General features: G+C 38.7%; 2 protein-coding genes across 8 annotated transcripts in view; one reads left to right on the top strand and one right to left on the bottom strand.

Annotated features, from left to right (window-relative positions):
• LOC126484374 (myocyte-specific enhancer factor 2) overlaps positions 1-20,956 on the bottom strand; it is an 890,132-nt gene extending 869,176 nt beyond the window's left edge. For 2 of the 4 annotated variants that reach the window (XM_050107853.1, XM_050107854.1), the window contains exons 1-2: positions 20,747-20,950; positions 20,277-20,372 (exon numbers count right to left, since the gene is read on the bottom strand). The gene's annotated coding sequence lies outside the window, so the exon portion shown is untranslated. Of the gene's footprint in view, positions 1-20,276; positions 20,714-20,746 lie in introns of those variants that run through there. The other 2 variants (XM_050107861.1, XM_050107856.1) reach the window with 2 other exon arrangements.
• A 211-nt stretch (positions 20,957-21,167) lies between these two features.
• Positions 21,168-22,363, top strand: part of LOC126484373 (peptidyl-alpha-hydroxyglycine alpha-amidating lyase 1-like) — a 95,586-nt gene continuing 94,390 nt past the window's right edge. For 2 of the 4 annotated variants that reach the window (XM_050107850.1, XM_050107849.1), the window contains exon 1: positions 21,823-21,883. In XM_050107850.1, the coding sequence (XP_049963807.1) occupies positions 21,838-21,883 (46 nt within the window). In that variant the 5' untranslated portion in view covers positions 21,823-21,837. The other 2 variants (XM_050107851.1, XM_050107852.1) reach the window with 2 other exon arrangements.

Below are 22,363 nucleotides of genomic sequence, written 5' to 3'. Positions count from 1 at the left end.
TGTTTCACAATCTCTATGGCCTCTCTGTATAACCTTTCATGGTAAGTACTTGTGGCTGCCAGTAACTGACTCCTAGCAAAATGAATGTCGTCGTCACCTGGCTGCATAGCATGTTCCCCAACAGATGATCTGTCAATTTTCCCTCTTCTGCAATTGCCCTTCTGCTTATCTGCTCTTTTTTTAGTACCCACGTACACCTTCCCACAGCTACACAGAAACCTATAAATTCCTGCTTTTTCGAGCGACTAGCGAGCATCCTTGGCTGATTTTAGGTAATCAATCTTCGAGGTGGGTTTGTACATTACCGCAATGTTCTGCTCTTTCAAGATTTTTCCTTGAGCATTGTTATATTTTCTACACAGTGGTCTTAACACTATTTTCACCTCGTTGAAGGAATAACCATTCTTTAGCAATGCATTGGTGAGATGCTTCAATTCTGCATCAAGCAGCTCTGGTTCAGAGAGGTTCCATGCTCTATCTGCCAACGTTTTTATTATGCCTCCCGTTCATTGTAGGTGGTGGTTTGAAACCCTGTGTGGGTAACTGTCGGTGTGTGTGGATTTTTGGTAAACCACATAGTCCAAGATCCATCTTCTTTCTTGACAACTAGCACATCAAGAAAACACAATCTTCCACCAGCCTCCTCCTCTATGGTAAACTGAATCTTCGGATTGATCCCATTGAGATGCTTGTGAAAACACTGCAGTTTCTTCCTGCAGGCAGAAGATTGCATTTTCCTGATGTGCTTGTTTTCAAGAAAGAAGGCGGTATCTTGGGTCATACGGTTTACCGAAAATCCGTGCACGCAGACTTATCTACAATGAGATTTGAACCACCACCCAGAACAAAAGCAGGGCATCATAAAAACGTTGGTGGATAGAACATGGTACATCTCTGAACCAGAGCTGCTTGATGCAGAATTGAGACTTCTCACCAATGCACTGCTCAAGAATGGTTATTCATTCGCGGGGGTGAAAAGAGCACTAGACCACCATGTAGAAATCATAGCGATGCTCAAGCGGCGGTGAAATCAAACATTTTCCTGCCTTACTTTAAGGGCATTATTAACAGCACAGGAAAAATCTTGAAAAAGAGGAACATCGCAGTAACCTACAAACCCACCCAGAAGATAAACTAAAATCAGCCAAGGATGCTCACCAATCACTGGAAAAAGCAAGAATTTATAGGATTCTGTGTAGTTGTGGTGACTTGCATGTGGATACTACAAAAAGAATTGTCAAAAAATGACTAGATGAGCACAAGGACAACTGCAGAAGAGGGGAGATCGACAGATAATCTGTTGCGGAACATGGTTTGCAGCCAGGAGACCACCACATTCATTTTAATAGGACTCTAGCACTGGTTGCCACATGTGGATACCATGAAAGTTATACAGAGAGGCCACAGGGATTGTAAAACACACTCAGAATTTCAATAGGAAAGAGGAGAGAGTAAAAGTGAATCTGCAATGCAGTGCTAAAGATGTGTACCAAATTTCCAATATAGGGTGATGGCAACAGCGAATGATGGCTGTTAACAACGGCCAATTATGATCACACATTCAAACCGTGTGCTGTCATGCCACTGTGCAGAAGCAGAATTTTGTTGTCGTCAGTAGTGAGCCAGGATGCGAATTGGACATTCAAAGAAGCTATAATCACCCTTGAAAATGCCCTCCACAGATGGGGATGAAACATTGGTTTTAAGGTGAAATCCATTCAACCATGGTGTAATAACCCAGAACATTTTGTTAATTAGTGTGACACTTTACTCCTTCCCAGTGTATGTCTTTTCAGGCATGTATTCATGGATGATAAAATGTAACTGCGCTGAACAACTCAAGAGGAGGAGCTCTTGAAACGACAAGATATTCAGCAAATGGACAGACCTGCTCGTTCCCCTGACTTAAATCCCATTGAGCATTACGGGATGCATTGGGGAGATGCACTGCAGCATGCCCACACGCACCATCGACCTTCCAGCCAGGTGACAACTGCACTGGTGGAGGAATGGACTGCCCTATCATAAGAAATCCTTACCAACCTTGTGGCCAGCATGGGAGTATCATACAGAACATGCGCTGAGAACAGTGATGATCACACACCCTATGAAGAACCAAGTCCCTCCTTCTGTAACATCCAGGGAACCACCATCACGATATTGAGTGACTTAAGTGTGACTATCGTCTTTGAATGAAAATGTCATTTCTGTTCATCTCGTCACGAATTTTTTTCAGTTACTTTCAGGACTATACTGCAGCAGTTCTTTCCATGTATGGTCCAAGTTTCTTTACGCTATGTTACTTGGCAGCAACATATCATGCCAAAGTCCTGAAGTTTCGCTCACCAGTGTAGTTGCTGACATCTACTTGTTTCCCATTTGTGCTCTTGAGCAAGTGGTGTATTTCGTCAGATTCATGACAGTCAATACACAACATGGAATTATGGCATTTATTTTCTTGCGTCAATGTTCAAAAAAGACACTGGACTTTTTAGTCTCTGATCTTGCTGACAATCTGCACCAGAACCTGGCCTATTTAGAAACTCAGTAGGAGCATTTGTCAATGATATTTTCTGATGATCAAAAACGCATACACTTTGTGAAGAAAAATAAGTTATTACCTGTATTAATTACATGTTAACACTAGAAAAGCAGAGATATGACAGTAAAAGTATGATTACTTTTAACAGCATTGTAGTACTGCATTGGAGCATACCAACACAATGACGCTCAATACAATGAGTGGTTAAGAGTCTTTTAAGTCTTTCAGTCCATATGTGGCATACAGCAAACCAGTGCTTAACAGTGTTGGTTAAAAACAGTCGTGGTGGCAATTTTAGTTTTTTATTTTTCAACAACGCATTTCGCCTTATTTAGGCATCTTCAGGTTATCTTTTCTAGATGGACGTGAGAGGCACCAAGATCTGCATAACGCGTTCCCTTTCACAGGAGCGAGTAACAGAGTAAGATGGAGGCTCAGGTAGTAAGCATATTATGCTAGTCTTGTAAGCAACAGTTTGATCGATTTGAGATACTACATGTAAGCAATTCCTTACCACTAAAAACGAGTTTGTTCCTAAGGATATGTTTATGTAACATTAAACCCAAATAAAAAAGTGTAGAAATTGTTCTGACTGGCCTTTCAGTTCTAGAATTATGCTTCGGCAACTTGAGAGCAAAATGGTTCCACAAAAACCATGAGAAAGCTCAACCAGGAATATTACAAAGGAATTAAATGATGAGAAGCACATGGAGCATGAGCACCAGCATTCATAAAATCAGGAACACAAAAATCCCCAAAACAAGCGGAACTCACACCAAAAGCACTACTCTACAAAGGGATTCAATTGTAGACTGCTGTCAGTTCAATGATTTAATCCTAGAAAAGACATTGGTATGAGGATTATATATGCAGCGTGCACCATAAATAAATCTGATACAAAGCATTTTCAGAATTCCTAGGCAAGTGAGAACTAGGAATAAATGAACAATATTCACACCTTTTTTAACAGTAAATCTATATATGCAGTAGCAATCTGTTCTTCAAAGTGCAAAGGACTCACCGAGTTAACTAGGAAGTAATATTTTATCACTGTCTCTATAAGATGCCCATGGGTGACCACATGTATCCATGAAGTAAAGTCCCTACATATGATACATGGGGGGTGAACACTGTACGCACTTCACAGACCACTTACTCGGGCACTGACTCTGGGCCTACATTTTGTTCATTCCTATTCCATCATGGAACTATCATTTCTTCACTTATAATGTACGAGCTGAAAGAAGTTACAATAAACTTAAGATTTTGTTGTTGCATTGATGATTATGTAACATTGTCTTCAAGTTTAATTTCTGTCATGTTGAAAATGTCGCACATAAAGTTGCTCTTTCTGCAAGGCAACATATGGAGTCATTTTGTTATGTCTACAAGTCTTGGCATCACAGCCATCAAAAATGGAACATAAAATACTGCTGACAAGAATGCAGAACTGGCAAGATGACACACAATCACCAGTATATCAACATTCTTCAGTCTGTTTTTTATTTGTAAATGTGATAATTCTTAACTGCGCTATTATATTTGTCCTCTCTCTTTTAAAAACTTCTAAATTTCTTTCATTCAAGCTAAAATACATCAGCTGTATCAATCACAGAATACTGCAAAGCAGTTATTAATAGTGGAAAACTTTCTTGGTCACACAAACCACTGACAACAGCAAATCAAAACCAATGTAGAACGTTATTGAAAACAGTTCCAACCTCCTCTGTCAGGAATTCGTCACTTCTAATTTGATCTCACCTTCCTTTGCTAGATCCCTCCCCAGTGAGTCCAACATCACTATCAGGGAACACCCCATCTGTAACCTGAAAACCAGTCAAGACCTTATCCTCTTTCCCACAGATAAAGGCTCCAAGGCAGTGGTCATGAAACATAGTGACTATGTGGCTGAGAGTCTGCTCCAACTTTCCAACACCTCTGCATACAATCCTTAGAATCAAGATGCCACTGCATAATTCCAACATGGCCTCCAGCAGCTCCTTAAAGCCTTAGGTCCATCCTAAAACCTGTCACCTGAATCCATCTCCCTCCTCATACCAGCAACCCTTTGCACTTCTACCTTTCACCGATTCCACAAACCATCTCCATAGGTCTCCCAACTGGTCATCCCATTATGAATGAGCCTCTGCCTTTGTTGAACAAAACCCCCAAGCTATTCTCCGTAAACAACCATCTCACATTAAGGACAATGCTCACTCCCTTCACCACCTTTCGACAGTACCTGCAATATTACCATTAGACTCCTTGTTGCTCACTGTGGATGTGACATCCTCGTGTACTGACAATTCGCATGCCTGTGGCCTTGTGATCCTACCTGTCACACCATCCTCCTAATACTAAATCCACCACCTCTTTCCTAGTTCTCCTACGAAACCACACCTTGACCCACAATTACTTCATTTCCAAGAGCAAACCTATAAATAAATCTGTATTACTGCCACGGCTATCCACATGACAACATCCTACGCCAACTTATTTATGTGTCATCTGGAGGAATCCATCTCCAGTCAACACCTAAAATCCCTTGTGTGGTTCAGATTCATTGATGACATTTTCATGATCTGGTTCTATAGCAGAGAGAATTTTTGCTCTTTCCTCCATAACCTCAACAACCACTGCCAAATCTGCTTCACCTCTTTCTTCTCAACTCAATGAGCAACCTTCTTCAAAATTGATCTCTGCATCTCAGATAGCTCCACAAATATGTCTGCCCATATCAAGCACACCATCCACCAACAGTACCTCCACTTTCACAGCTGTCACCCATTCCATGTCAAAAAGACTCTTCCTTACAGCTGCACCACATGTCGGGCTGTACCTGCAGCAGAAAGCAGTTGTTGAAATTTACTGATAATCTTACCAGAGCCTTTACTGACTGACAATGTCCTATCCAGCTCATACATGAACAGGTCTCCCTTGCCATCTCCATCTCTGACACCAGTAAATTTGTTAACCAGCCACAGATCAAACTCCTCTGACCCAGTATTACCCTGGCCTTGTAAAGCTCCACCATATCCTTCACAAAGACTTCAACTGCCTTTTGTTGTGCCCCGAGATGACGGGTATCCTACCCACATCACCCAAAGTTGTGTTCTGCTCATCCAACTTACAGAATGTCCTTGTCCATCCCTAGTCCAATCCTGCTCCTGAATCCTGCACCCCTTAGGTCATTTCCTTGTGGTTGACCCAGGTGGAAGACCTATCCCACACAGCCACCCACCACCTCCTACCACATTCCAGTGACAGGCATTTTCTACCTTACAAAAGGCAGGGCCATGTGTGAATGCAGTCATTTTATATATGTTATGCTGCAATGACTGTAAGCATTCTATATGCACAAGACAAGTAACCAACTGTCTACTCAAATGAATGGTCACCATCAACTGTGATAAACTGCAAACTGAACCACCCCAGTTGCTGAACATGCTGCACATAAAAGCAGAAATGGCTTCTACAGGTGCTTCACTATGTGGGCCATTTGGATACTCCCTTCCAGCGCTAGTTACTCTGAACTACACTGGTGGGAATTCTGTCTCTGGCATATCCCCTACTCTCAACAATTGCTAATCTGTTTCCCACTGCCTCACTTTCTTTCCCCTTCTCTCTTCTGTCCACACCACTTCTTCCCCAATCAGATTACGTACTGTCTTCTCCCACACTCTTCCCCCATCAAATGGTCTTCACTCCCTCCCCCCCTTCCTCCTTTTCCACTCTTCTCCCTTTCTCACTTTCCTCTTTGTCTCCCTCATCTTCACCTTCCTCTCCTTATCTCTCATGCGCTGTACCCTTTTAATTTCTTTTGTCTTGTTGTGAAGCCACTGTGTCATCCGTAGAAAGGTCTGCCTCACACTATCCCATTACGCCCTTCCCGCTTGCACCTGCCTATGCAATTGCTGTCAATCAACCGTCAGTCTCGGTGCAGCCACTGATGTGTGCGTTTTGAGTGTCTGTGGGCACATGTACAAGAGAAAGGGCAAAAGCAAGAGCTTGAAAGCTAGTTTAAATAGTTTCTGTTGGGTGTTTCTATGTGCTATCAGTAGTAGTCTATCAGTTAGCTATAGACGAATGGCCACCTTTCCTTCGTTTCATGTATTTGAAATTGCAGAGTGTGAGTAATCTACAATCTGTTGTGCATATTAGGGAAAACATTACTAAGTATTTCTCTAATAGTTCTATATTCAATCATGGAACAAAGAAAAAGAAATAAAAACTCAAAACAATATTTTCTATCAAGGAAAACAATTTTATAATAAACTATCTACAGGCATGAGAAAGATTAATATAATAAGTATGTTTAAAATGGCACCTAAAACATTTCTCATAAGTAATGCATACTACACAAAGCCTAAGAGGACTCTCAGTAACGGTTAATAATGAAAGCAATAGCTACAACACCCTGCCAAATTGCAATACACAATTGCAATGTATTTCTTTTACAAGAAAATCATGTCCCAAGATCTATAGAGGATGACAGTAATGTCTCATCATTCTCCTGAGCTCACCATCTCCCTTATAATGGAAGGATACTGACTCAGTTTCTCAGGCAGACATCATCAAGCTTATTAAATGGAACACTGACTGGGGTGAATATGTATGGGGGTAAGGAATCAGTTGCAGTCCAGCTGAAGGAACCATCTGAAAATATACATGAAGTAGTTTTGGGAAATTACAGATAATCTACTCAGGATGGTGGAAGAAATGTAAACTCTGACCTTTGTGAAAACAGATTAAGTATTTTTAAGTGCAATATTATTTTGCTTAGAGCATACAAGTTAAATTGATCAAATAACACACATCAGTAACATTTTTCATCACACAAATGTACTACAATAATTATGAAGATATGAACAACTGAAATCATTTGCAGTAAGCCAATTCATAGATACCTATGACGTTCCGTAAACACCAGTTTCACAATAGTTTACGCACAGGTGTAAATAAAAATTCATTTTAATATGTAAAGAGGATAATTATAAATTATACACAATTACTAATAACAGAATGTGAAGGGACGAGGTGACAGCAGGCAACAAAAAATAAGTTATATCTTTGTTTTGCATTAGATGGCGGAGAAATAGGTCGGTAATTATATAGACTGACGCCACCAATGTTGTCAGCAGAAGGAAACTAAGTCACTCTGGCTCTCATATGTGGCAGACATGATGTAAGTGACAGAGAGAAAACTACAGTGGAATGAAAACAGCAGAGAAGATTTAAGCCTAAGTTAAACTACCTTGGACCTGTCACGTTCCCTCTCAACCGTGACTTGGTAGAAATTTATTGTCAAATGTGTTATATTTGCCATTAGATGACAATTCCACCACATTTGCAAGAACTGAAGTTTGCTTTAACATCAGTTGTGAAATCTGATGTTCGAAAGGAAGACTGACACACAGTCACAGAAACTCTTACAGTTTGAAACTTGCAGACTGTGGCCGAGACACTCCACTGTGGGTTCAATGCTGCTAAGAGTTTGTGATATAATGTTATCTGCATGTCAGACCCTGGTACCTTTATTTCCAGAGTCCCTTTGGCAACCCAATCCTCAAGTTCATTCTTTGGGATCCCAGGGGTTGACTAGGGAGGGCGGGGGGAGGGGGGGGGGGAGGGCAGAGGAATGCTACTCTCTTCCTACTGTGATTGAGTTCTAGGAGGTGTTATATGGGTGATACTACTGGATGCTGTAGGCAGCTACTGGAGTCAGTCCAAAACAGAAAATATTCATGTGACTGGGTGCAAATGCAGTGAAGGGCATACATGATCATCACCAGTTCTGCCATAAAGATGTAGTCTGTCCAGTCTTCAAATCTTGAGTGACCCTTATAAATGACATCTGAATTGGAGTAATTACTAAGCACTGAGAGGAACAACTGGTAAACAACCGAGGCCTTATCAGATCCTTTGGGTCATGAGAAAGATCTAAGCAAATTTGTGGGGATGTGCAACATAGCCAGATGATTGAGATTAAGCAAGCAAAAGTCTGAACTGGGCTGATACTGGAATTCCTGACTGGCTGTTTTTCTTGGGCACATAAGCAATTCATAATGTAGGTAGATGATGAGTGCAGATGAACTGTTCTACTACATCGATCAATCAAAATGCATGATGCAAGTTTTGGTACAAGTGAACTGGAAGCTATGTGTACATGTTCAATATTCTACTTCCCTTATGACACCATGTAGTTGTCATCAACATATTAGAATGGTGAGACTACAGATTCCATTCCCTCTGTGACTCCACACTAATGCCTTATGGGACTTGAGTTTTCTGCATGTGGGACTCATTGTAGTAATTACTGACTTTGACTCTGAAGTACCAAAGACAGAGAAAATTTCGGATGAAGATCAGGTGGTGGCCAGAGAAGTCCCACTCACATAAAGACGGTGAGAGATGGTGGCACCATGTGATGTCACAAGCTTTATGCAAGTGAAAGAAGTTAAAAATGATGACGACAAGATGTTGGCAATGGGTAAAAGCCATTCAGGTGGCAGACTGTAGGCAGAGTAGGTGATCACTAACACACCATCTCTCCCAAACTCCACAAAGTGAGTCAGAGAAGAGGCTCTTCATCTTGCGGTTCCAGCTCAGTCATTGGCTTACTTGCATAAGTGATTGGTAGGTCAGACAGGTCTATAGCTATCCACATCCTCTGGGGTCTTCCCTGGTTCCAAATTAGAATACAGTAATCGCCTTTCCCTTCACTGGCGTGGGGGCAGATGAGGAGAGTCTCCCTCAAACCAGATTATGTTAAAATAGGAAGGACGTGGTGTGGTAACAATGGACTAATCTGCATGTTGTAGTGCAAACACCCATCGTAAAATGTGCAGAAGTAATATTCTAATTTTGATGATTCATACAGCAGTAAAGAAACAGTCGTTTAAAAGATAATTCTGAAAACACAACACAAATTATTTAAAGAGCACAGAGGGAGAAATAAATTGACAAAAGATTGCAATAAACGGACAACAAGGTCTAACCAATCAAGAAAATGGCAAACCCATAATAAAAGCTCTTTAAAATAAGCCATTCAGCTTTATAATCAAATTATAGACAAAGTGAAGCAGAAGTCCACTGAAACTTTCAGAGGTGGTAGTATAAACCACTAAAGAAGTCTAACATTGGCTCTAAAATGAATACCTTAGGAGCTACAAGCACTTGTTCGATAGAATAGATGTGTTTCAATGATGAACAAGTGCTCATAGCTTTTTAAGTTATACATTTTAGAGCACACTTGTCAGACTTTTTTACCTCGTCTGGTCAATACTCTAAAAGTTTGTTGGTGGAGTTCTGGTTCACCCTGTATATGACAAATTAATGCTGTGGCTGTAGATCCACATCAAGATTAACTCATGTTGCTGTACTAACCTGGCCAAAAGGTATAATTGTGTGAATCTTTTTGTCGTGCCTACAGCGGCTCAGCACCTCCGCTATATGGTGAGTAGAAACTTTCCTTCTCTCTAACATTGATAATACAGTGTACTACATCAATACAGTAATCTAAGACTGGCTGAAGGATACTGTGGACATGTGCCTAACTTTATACCCCAGAAAACATCGCCACAATGCTGTGACAGAATTTTGTAACTGTAAAATGAGATAATTGCTTGTTTTGTAGGTGGTTTTAACTTCGTGGCTGCACCATGCAGACTTTACTGAGGGCTGAATGATAAATAAAACATCAGATGGTTTCACATCTTAAAGCCTAAATCAACAATTTAAAACAATTGCTGCGATAAAGTATATAAAAAATTCTGTCTCAAATTACTCCAGCTAAAAGATCTTCTAACCAAGGTAGTCTTGTACTTTCTTTATTACATTCAACTTCTTGTCAAATTTTCATTACAAATGTCCATGCGTTGTCACATTTTAGTACTCTAAAGTAGCAAGTTCCATACAGAGGTGAAGCAGTTCTATGATCTTATGTCAGTCTGATCTGTTTCCAAAATACTTTCTCATCCTCAAGAGTTTATGCAGTATTTTCCCTTACTTTCATGGAAATTATGACAAGACTTTATGATATTCCTCTAATACATATCACTCATATCATATATAATTAAAATCTGAAAATGTAACTTTATTTGGCTTAATAACTAGAAAGCTTGACTATTTCACATTTCCTGTTAGTAATGACTGTTTAGCAAAATTAAAACACAAGGTAGAGACATCAAATGCCTGTACATGTATTATGCATGCTTGTCAATTCTACAACCATAATTTTTACAATAAAATGTTGCTTTATATACATTGGTACCATAAAGTAAATTTTTATTGATTCACATTTTTAATGACATACCAATTCTTCATTATACAATCAGCTTTTGTGAAATACAGCCTGTTTTGTATTCATGATCTTTAAAATTTTACTTTAGGGATGCTTAAATCCTGAACTCCGTAAAATTTCCTGTTAAGAAGATATTTCCAGCAGTTTTTAGATTTTATTTATTGAAGGAAAGTTCATTTGGGGGTGGGGGGGAGGGGGGAGGGGGGAGAGGTGGGAGGGGGGGGGGAGGAAGTGGGAATGAAATAGGACAAAAAAAGAACTGAAGGAAGATTAGGGTTCAAAATTCCATCAACAACAACGCAAAAGGACAAGGACAAGACAAGACAAGACAAGACTGAAAATAGACCATGGCACTCTTAGAGGCACCATTTACATGTTTATTAGGTTTAGAGAAACAACTGTTACCTCAACCTAAGATAACTGGAAAATGGTATAAATCATCACAGGTGTCTCTTCAAACGAAACCGTATTGTTCCAGAGACCTTTTCAAGCCTCAAACATCTATGATTTATATACGCAGACAGAAGTAACAAATGAAAATTTGTCCAGCTTGGTGCAAATTTTCATTCGTCACTTCAGTCTGCATATATACACCAAGCTTCTACAAACGGAGACCAGTGCCTCAAGAACTTCAGCACCATATTTGGTTATGCAGTAAAATCCTCTAAGTAGCCCTGTACATCTACATCTATGGAAAATACAGGATGGAATGTAACAATATTATGAATTAAGGATAGTTGCTACTCACCATATAATGGAGCTCCTGAGCCACACATAGGCTCAACATAAAGACTGTCACAAAATAAGCTTTCGGCCTAGGAGGCCTTTGTCTAAAACACACACACACACACACACACACACACACACACACACACACAACATCACAGCTGCTAGAGACTATGGTTTGTTGTGTGTGTGTGTTTCTGACAAAGGATTTGTTGGCCGAAACCCCATTTTGTGAGAGTATTTTTGTTGTACCTATCTGCGACTCAGCATCTCTGCTATACAGTGAGTAGAAACTATCCTTTTCATAATATAGTTACATCTACACTCTTCAAGGCACCTTTTGGTGTGTGGTGGAGGGTAATTTATGTACCAGTACCACTACTCCCTTTTCCTGTTCCAATCATGTATGGTTTGCAGGAAGAATGATTGCTGGTAAGCCTCTGTGAGGGCTTGAATGTACCTAATTTTATCTTCAAGGTCTCTTCATGAAATATACATAAGAGGAAGAAGCAATACATTGGCTGACTCTTCTAGGTAGGTATGTTTTCAGCAATATAACAATAATCCACATCATGATGCAGAACATCTGGAGTTGGCCGAGAATCTATGTGACACTTGGAAGTCACCGCTTTTAGTGATTGTTCTGCACTTGTGTAATCAAACGGTAAAGGATATTTCTCTCTATGTACACACATTATATTACACTTGTTTATGCTGAGGGTCAATTGCCACTCCCTGCACCAAGTGTGGATCCTCTGTAGCTCCTCCAGTATTTCTCTACAATTTTCCAGCATTGCGACTTCTCTGTCTACAACAGTGTCATTCATGAAAAGAGTCACAGAATTTCTGACATCATCTATTATGTCATTTACATATATTGTGAAAAGTAATGGTCCTATAACAATCTCTTGGGGCACATCCAAAGTTACTTTTACTTCTGAAGACACCTCTTCATTCAAAATGACATACTGTATTCTGTCCACTAGAAACTCTTCAAACCAGTCACACAGTAGATCTGATATTCCATGTGCCCTTATTTTGTTCATTAGATAACACTGCAGAATTGTGTTTAATGCCTTTCTGAAATGAGTAACTTGTCATGGTTAGTAATAATTAATAACTTTTCATGATCTTATGTACATAGCTGAGGAAGACATTATAGATACTAAGGAGAATTGCTAGTGCAAAAATGTACTAGTGATATACTTTTAATACATACACTTGGTATGTAGGCAGTTTCCACTTCCATAAAATAGGACATGCGTAAATGTAAATATAAGCACAGTTTGCCTGTTTTACCCTGCAGGATTAACAGATGAGGAGGAGATGATTCAGAGAAGAACTATATGTTTCATTGTGGGTTTGCTTAGCAGCATGATTTTCACAGAAACGCTCACAATATGGCAGTCTGAGATGCTACAAGAGAAACACACATTGCACAGAGCCTTACTCACAAGATTCTGAAGCCTCGCATTGCAAAAAAGAGTCATGGAACGTGTACTTTCTTCACCAGGCATCTCGTGTAATGACAATCATGTTAATATCAGAAACTGGAATGGGTAGGAGGGAATAAACCTGGTACACGTATCCTGTGCTACACACCGACCAGTGACATGTAGCGCATAGAAGAAGATGTAGGTGTATTACTTTAAGGGATGCAGAACATTTGGAACATCCATTCACATTATAAAAAAATTTAAAGAAGCAGCCTTTGCCCAGTTCAAGATAAATGAAAACTCAAAGTTGCAGTTTTGAGTGTCAGAATAGATTACAATTGCCTCCACTATATGACACTGATGACAATTACAAGTACATAACAATAAACAGTTTCCTTCCACTATCTGACTGAAATAAAAGTGGCCACAAGTTTGAGAGCAACATTATAATTTACTGAATAGATGGAGAACTTTGTGGCCGAGATCTGCACTAGGAATGCCGTGTTAAAAAGTCATAGTAGAAGGGAAGTTCACATTTTCTAAGTTATGTCAGCACCAATTACAGTAGACTGGAGAGAAAGTTACAATATGATGGCACATTTAATAGAAAAGATGAAACTTTCAAATGGAGTCATAATATCAAACAGCAATGTTGATTCTCACACTTTTGTTTACACCCTGAAAGAGGCAATTCTTGGTAGGAATTGTTGTATTAATTTTACCAGTGGTGGTTTAACCTCTGGAGGATATTAGCATGTGATCCCCCATATTATGTCACTTCACATTGGTGTAAAAAGTGTGACTTTAGTATCTGAGCATGCCATAATTCACAACTTGAAACTACACTATCCTTTGAAAAAGGTAAAAAACTACTGATGTCTTCCTTAGCATCTAATTTCTCATGTGCAATTGGGAGAACTTAAGAACTCATGTGAGCCTCGAATCCAGTAAGGACACTCATGAAGGAACCTCAAAGCATCAAGCCCCAGTCACACTTCTGATGTGCTCCAGCTATGAACTAAATAAATTACGCTAAAGGACCAGGTGTAGTCTTAACATTGTGAAAGTATTTAAGATTTCACGGTTGTTGCAATTCTGGCATGTGACATTGCTGTTCTGGGTTTCAGTCCGACGATTGATTTGATGCAGTGCTCTATGCTACTCTATTCTGTGCAAGCCTCTTCATCTCAGTCTAACTGCTGCAACCAACATTCATTTGAACCTGGTTAATGTATTCGAGTTTTGGTTTTGCACAACTATTTTTAACCCCCCCCCCTCCCCCAACACACTCACTCCTATTACCAAACTACCATTCCCTGATGCCTCAGAATGTGCCCAATCATTTATTCAAACCTTCTTTTGGTCAAGCTGTGCCACAAATTTCCCCCCCCCCCCCAATTCGATTCAGTACCACATCATTAGTTATTCGATCTACATGACTATTTTCAATATTCTGTTAGCATCACATTTCGAAAGCTTTTATACTCTTCTTCTCTCAACAGCTTAGCATATATGTTCCACTTACGTACAAGGTCAAACAGTACAAGCCTAGGAAAGAGTGCCTGATGCCAAAAAAATATCACTTGCCACAATACGCTGGCACAGCATTATGCTATAGCGACCGCCCATCTACTGATCAGTGCCTGGCTAATCACTAAAACCAGGGACACTTTGGCATGCATCATACAAGACACCTGCTTTGGTACGAACAAATACCGGCTGTCCAGCAAGGTAGGCCATCAAATTGATTAGTCAGAATTGGTGTCCATCACAGCGTGTGCTTGCTTTGAGAGATTGCTGCCTCATCACCATCATCTTGACAGGAGCAGCTGGCAGGGGATCCACCCACAACACTGATCAGATGAGTGTCAAACATCCACCATCGTCAGAAGGGGTTCACTCCCAGACGTTCATGCTCCCATTACTGCGGAACACTTCCCACCTGGCCTGTTCTTGGCATGGCCATGCCGGACTGTCACATTAGCTCATGATTTAACTAAGCCATGTGCCAGAAATGTTTACCATACAAGGTTGTTCCATGTCCGAGCTACATGGAGCACGCAAGCTGCAGTTGTCTTCGTGACAACACTTTGCTGCTGACGTCCATAGGTTGACGCCCACCTATCAGTGTCCACCAGATTTTCATCTGAGCTAATAATATGAACCGATGGAGAGTAGTGTAGAGATTCTACTGTCAATGAGAGGCTTTTGACTCATCCCAATCCAACATCTTCCATCAGAGCACATACACACCTTCTGCGAAGGCTACATTTCCAAACAAATCTCTTCGGAAAAGACTTCCTCACACTTAAATTTATGTGACATGTTAACAAATTCCTTTTTTTTTCAGAAACACTTTTCTTGTTACTGCCACTCTGCATTTTATATCCTGCCTACTGTGTCCATCATCAGTTATAACAAAAATCATCAACTCGTCTATTTTTAGTGTGTCATTTCCTAATCCAATTCTATCAGATCAGTTGATTTAATTCAATGAAATTTCATTACTTTCATTTTAGTTTTGTTGATATTCGTCTTGCCCCCTCTTTTCAAGACACTATGCATTCTGTTCAACTGCTCTTCCAAGTTTTCCTGTGTCTCAGAGAATTACAATGTTATCAGCAAACCTCAAAAGTTTTTCCCTTTTTTTTCCTCCTCCTTCCTGGACTTTAGTCACCCTTCAAAACTTTTCCTTGACTTCCCCACTGGTTGCTCATGTACAGACTGAATTAGTCTTCATTACAACCCTTCTCAGTCACTACTTCCCTTTCATGTCATTCGACTCTTGGACCTGCAATCTGATTTCTGTGCAAGTTGCAGATAACTTTTGTTCCCTGTATTTTATCCTGTTATGTTCAGAATTTTACAGTTTGTATTCAAGTCAACATTGTAAGAGCATTCTCTAAATATAGAAATACTGTAATTTTAGGTTTACAGTACTTTGGTCAATCTTCTAAGACAAGACACAGGGCCTTCCATGTTCCTTGATTTCTCCAGAACCCAAACTTATCTTCACCGAGGTTGGCTTCTATCAGTTTTATTTCGTAAATAACTCATATCATAAATCTGCAACCACGAATTATTAAACTGACAGTTCACTAATATTTATACTTATCAGCACTTGCTTTTCTAGCACACAAAGTGGAACAGTTTTGTCATGGTCGAGTCTCTCAACGATTTTAATAATTCCTTGAGAATGTAGTCTGCTCCAAGGGACTAATTTTAATGTACGTCTCTCAAAATACTTGTAATATGGTTTGTCAATTGTGTTAGTCTATGTAATTTTGGAGATTCATTTCATAAAAATAGCTATATTTTTTTTGTCATATAAGGAATGGTACTAATGGTATTTTAGGTCAATTTTTTTCATCTGTAGTTGCATTTTGGTGGAAAATTTTATGTATTTCATAAGAACCTCATAATGATTTTAATACGTATTGATGATTTTGAATTAATATTAAACATGAAGTGTTATTGGTGATCCCTGACTTTAACTTGTTTGCTCTGCTGAAAGAAGGTACACAAGGCAGATTTTCCTACGACAATCAGAGCATCAGGAATAATACCCAAATCAACAGAGTTCTTTTCTGAAGCAAATAGTGATCTTCTAAAAATGTGCTTTTATCCACCAGCATTTTATGAAAAGAAAAGCAACTTGCTTCTGAAGGTTACAAAAATAAGTAATATAAATAAATTTCATAGAAATGAAAGTGCAGAAATGTTCCGAAGCGCCCTCACATTATTTAGCATTTACTGTACTTAATAATGAATTTCAGTTTCATGATACAAAACAGCTGTTTTCAGTTTCATATACAACACAGAAACAAAGGCATACATATCAATGAGCAATCAACACAGGTTAGTAAGTTAATTCAGTCCCTTTAACTATTATAGCACAGAAGGTTAATAAAACATTCACAAAGCATGTAGGTTACTTATACATATTTTAATTTGCATGCCTTGGCAAGTTGTTGTCTACTGTAATATCCAATCACGTTCTAGCCACAGAATTTATGTGGTGAAGACACCTAAGAGAAACTCGTTGAGACACTGTATAAATATTATAGAAGACTGTACATTTTGCTGAAACATCTCCCCAGTACCATCAATCTTTCTGTTTGGCTAAACAAGGTACAAAACATAGATGAATGATGACAGAGGTGACACATACAAAATGTAGCACACAAAACATATCTCTAACCAAAGGAAATGGATTGATACAAACTGCAGTAGGCAAAATGAAGATATTTATAACAATGAACACCTTCGACAGTTTCACTTCGTTCTTGATTGGGGAGAAAAAAAAATAATTCTACATCGCAATTTTAACAATGAAAACCAAGCAAACACCATAACAGAATGAGTAAGAATAGGGAAGTACTGTATAGTATGATTATCAAAGTATCAGGACCCACAGAAATATGAGGGTTTTGGGCAACACATTAAGAATTTGAAAATGTCAGACTACAGCTAAAGGGAAAATATGGGTTTCTCACTGGGAATGTAACTACAACCAAAGTATGCACAAGCATATAAAAAAGATTGTCACAACACATTTTGTGGCGTTGTCAACTCATAACTGAGCAATGACCTAATCTAACTTAAACCTTAGACTAAGCTATTGCCCAATCATCGCAAAACATCCATTTTCCGAAAATACCTCGATGTCATAGTACACGCACTGGTTTCAGCAACTCATAATCAAACTATTGTATTCCAACCTAATGTAGACCTCAGGCTAAGCCACAGGTGCGCATGCTGGCACAATCTTCATTTCAAAGAGAATGATGCAACTGGTCAGAGCTGAACAGTAGTATCACAAACTTCACTACATCCCTGTGATAATGATCCAAACACAATAATATCAGGTTTGAAAGTTATGTGATTTGTCAACTTCAGATATTGTAATGTTAATATTTTAGAAATAAGACTGGATATTCCAACAGGGTAATGACAAATAATAGAGAAGATTGACGGCTTTCGCAAAAAGCAATGCACGAAGGATAAACTCCAACTGAACCAATTGTTCTGTTGAAATGGAGTGGCAGTTCAAAATTCAGTTAAGGTAGATCAACACTCAGAGAAGCATCATTCAGGAATCCTGGTGTTCTTGACAGCAATGAAGAAGTATTTAATTTTTATAAAATTTGGAAAATAAAATCATGAAGTAACAACTATCTTCTGAAATGACCAGGTAACCAATATTTTGCAATGTGTGACAACTACTAGCTGTTAACAACACTGCACTACAACAGTAAAGGTACAAAATTGTTTGTGATGTTTCTCCTGATTTCTTTTGGAATGTTAAGGTAGCTCCAGATTTGCAAATACTAAGGCATGACATCAATCCAGAACAGTGATATAACACAAAAACATTATGCATACAAAGTGCTTTGAAATACCTTCTGCACAGTACAGATTGCCAGATCAGAGAGTTTTTATGCAAATCAGTAATAAAAGCTATTCACATTTGAAATGGTAACTTAACTGGAAAATTCTGATTCAATCAACTGACTATTATCAAATACCAGTAACACATCAAATGTAGTTGCACCTAATCACTTTTTAACAACAACTTCTAAAAAAAGAATGTTAGCTTTAATACTTTACAAACTGTTGCTGACATCTTTTATGGTGCTTTTTTTAAATTTTTTTTAACAACAAACAGTATAGAGATATTAATGCTAAGAGAAGTCATTTCCTTCTTCTCTCTTCATAGTTGTATTTGTACCAGGCTAAGAAAGAAACAACAAAGTACTCCTCATCATCTTTTCCACTACACTACTTTAGGTCACAAAGCTGCTATACCACCCAAATGTCTGGCTCTTCAAAGACAGTGATGTGAAAATGTTTGGTCCAGTTCCACTTTGTTGTGATGGGTCTTCACAATTTCCAAATGGCAAAGATCCAAAGACGACTATCATGGCGGGTGTAATCATCATGCAAATGGTGACAAGCATGAAGCTTGAGTCAGTTGAGAACCTGTATTACAGAATATGATAAGTAGAAGGCTGCAACTCCTTTGAAAATAAAGTCACAAACCGATAAAAGGAGAAGTGAAAATTGTGGAAGCAGATAAAATGAAAACAAATAAGGTTTGAATTTCAAATGATACGATCCATGCTTGTTTACAGTGATCAGGCTGAAGGAACTAATATAAAAAAAAGAAAAGAAGTGTTCCATCCCAAGTGTCAGCAATTTCTTCTACAACCACTGAGGCTATAACAGAAAATATAAAACCATGCATCTACGGTAGTTATGAAGACTATATCAGGCACAAGACACTACACTTCATAAAATTTGCAGACAAAGAGTATATATTTATAGATGTTATAATTACAAGGGCAAAGACATAATAAAAGCTGCAATCCTTCATAAGTATATGTGATGTAGATCAAAAAACCAGGAAGCCACTGACCACCAACACTTGACAAAAATTACACAGCAGAGTGCAACGCCACCTACTGTAATATCCATCTACTGTCAAAATGATTTCCACTTCATATTATGTCAGAGCAAACATTAATATAACTGACATAGCTTCAAAAACTTACAGGAAAGAAATTGGTTAAAATCTTAAGAAAATGGTATCCAGAACCTGTATCCATTACATTACTTGTATCATACACAACACAAGAATTTGAAACCAACACAAAACCTAAGGAACAGAATACATGAACTGCTTATTTCCCAATGAAGGAGGGAAAATTTGCGATCTGTGAGCCGCATCAGACACTATTATGAGTTGCAACTCAATGGTAATATAAACATGACACAAAAATTTTCTGCTGTAGAATCTAACAAGGTGTCAATTACTACAAATCAAATAATAACATTACACAGCACGCCAAAGAAAATGATATTGCATATATTTGAACTAGCTGCTGTGAACCGATTTCTACCTTTTCAACTAATGTTAGAGTAACTACACAACTCAAACACAAACAGAGTTTCAGCTTATGTGTACTGGGCAAGTTCTAAATTAGTTCTTGTATGCTACCAAGAGTAATTTTTGTATTAACTTTGTAAACTATATGTCACAAGCCAGAAGACGCGAAACAACCACACAAATTAGTTTTCTTCTACTTTCCATTTAGCAGCAAACAATTATTATGCAACAAGTATTATACATATTCTTGGCCAATGGGTCTACAAAAAGGTTTGTTTACGACAGGAAACAAGAACGTCATGCCGTAAGAACGGAGTTGTATACCTACGCATTCAACTCATAAAATGCAAAACATGCAGAAACATTTGTGTTCCTTCTTACCTGTAGCGAAGTACAAACAAGTCCTATACTTCTGGAACAACAGATGACATGTTGATAATTCTCACGGGATGACTGGATAATAAAAGCAGACACGATCTGCAGAGTGAATAGAAAAAAGGTCCATATAATTTACACACAATTATCTGCGCTGATACTGATTACGCTACTAGAATTCAAACAGCGGGAATAAAACTTTTCAAAAGAACACGTAATTGTCAACGACTGGAATAATACTGCGTGGTGTGCGTCTCCCCAATATCATGAAGGTCTTCAGATAAATAATTCAACTGTTCCACCGGAATTCAAGATTTGACCTCTGACGCCTTCTTTTTACATTCTCCTTTCAGATATGAAATGTATCGATGTCAACACACTAGATTTCGGTCTTGTGGATTCACGATCACTATTGTCACTTCTATATTTGCTTTCAGCTATGCATAACTACGATATATTCCGCATTTGCTATTTACCTTAACTATTTACAACATGTAAACGGAGGAATATTTTCTACACAACACAACACGGTGTTTCTAGCTTACAAGTGCACTTCCTCTGACGTCATTGATCCTTCCTAGCGCGTTTGACTTGGCCCGGACACAAGATCAAGATTTGAAACTGTGTTGCGGTCACGAGAGGTTAATTGGTCGCCAGCATAGCAAGTAGCGCGCTGGACAGTTAGTTAAAATGAAATTAATAATGGGAAGAAAACGAAATGAGAATGATCACTTAATATAAACCCTCTAGTGAACGACAGCCTTCCCGATGATGTCATTATGACATCACTAATCGCCAACCTTCATCTCCTGCAGGCCCCATGACCTTGACGGACAAACTGCTGCCGGTTACACTAACGTAATTGAGTTTATAAATCCAGGGATTCTAAACGCGAATGCCACGTCGTAGAAAATGTAGTTCTGATTAGCAATATACCACAAAATCTTTGTAGGGAGTAGCTATATTGAAGGAGACAGGTAGCTGCTTAGTTTGTTCCGATGGTTTCTTATGGGTTGTGCTCTGAAGAAAGTTCAAGCTACAATATATTTCACGATCTTTAATCTTTTAACGCTCAGCACAGCATGGGACGTGCAAAAGGTAGTTTCATATACACAAGATTAATAGACTACTGTACCGTATCTTTGAAAAAAAGTAAATTCTCGTAATAATTTTTACTGGGGCCTAGGAACATGTCCCCACGGCTTCCTAATAACAAGTATTTGTATTTTTGGAGATCTAGAGAAAACTTAAGAAGTTCCTCATGTGTTCCAGCTGTAGAGTTGATGAAAACGTATCATATAAGAAAAGAAGACGATAACTTCTATAATACTTGAACAATTGAATGTTTACACAATCACTGAGTTATAGTACTTAATTTCATTGCGCTCCCCACCCCCACCTTTCACTGTGTAATTACGCTGTGTAGTTTATTTCACGCTCAAGGTAAATTCCTGTACCGTTTATCCATCGTTTAGTGAAACTCTAATCAAGGTGTTGCCTTAAAAATGATGTGCAACTCTGATTGTGAAGTACTGCCTGCAATCGCAGTTCAATATGGGAAGAGAGAATGGCGCCAAGTGAAAGTACATTTGTTGTGATGGTACCCCTGCACAGTTAGTTGTCAATTTTTGTAAACAGCTGTTATTTCGTGTAGAAGTTTGATTCTGACATATAGAAAGTAAAATGTATTGTAAATAAGTATCGTGTGTTCTGTCCTGCGATACAAGTGAATAACTTTAAATTGAATGGCAATGATTAAATTCTGTAATCATCTAAAGCGCTGTAGAAAAACCCTGTCTGAAAGACTTGCTAACGTGGAATCGTTAGCAGCTGAAGAGAACGCATTCACTGTCTTGGAAATGACGGTACTGCTACTTGCTCTTTAGTAGTTCGTTACATGTGTGTGCTGTATGTAATGTCTGATACTTCAGAAAATTTGAAACAGGTGAACCCCAACAGCATTGAAGCTGTTGGTACAGTTTTATGGGTCATGAATTATAGCTCCATTGAATGAGATGCGTAGATAATTAGTTTTTTTACCCCACCGGAAACCGAAAAAATCACAAAATCCGATGATAATTCCTGCTGCGTTT

Source organism: Schistocerca serialis, chromosome 6 (assembly GCF_023864345.2).
Source record: "Schistocerca serialis cubense isolate TAMUIC-IGC-003099 chromosome 6, iqSchSeri2.2, whole genome shotgun sequence".
In the NCBI taxonomy this organism is placed as follows: domain Eukaryota; kingdom Metazoa; phylum Arthropoda; class Insecta; order Orthoptera; family Acrididae; genus Schistocerca; species Schistocerca serialis.
The sequence above is the reverse complement of the archived record's forward strand: the minus strand, read 5'-3'. Positions and strand labels throughout refer to the sequence as shown.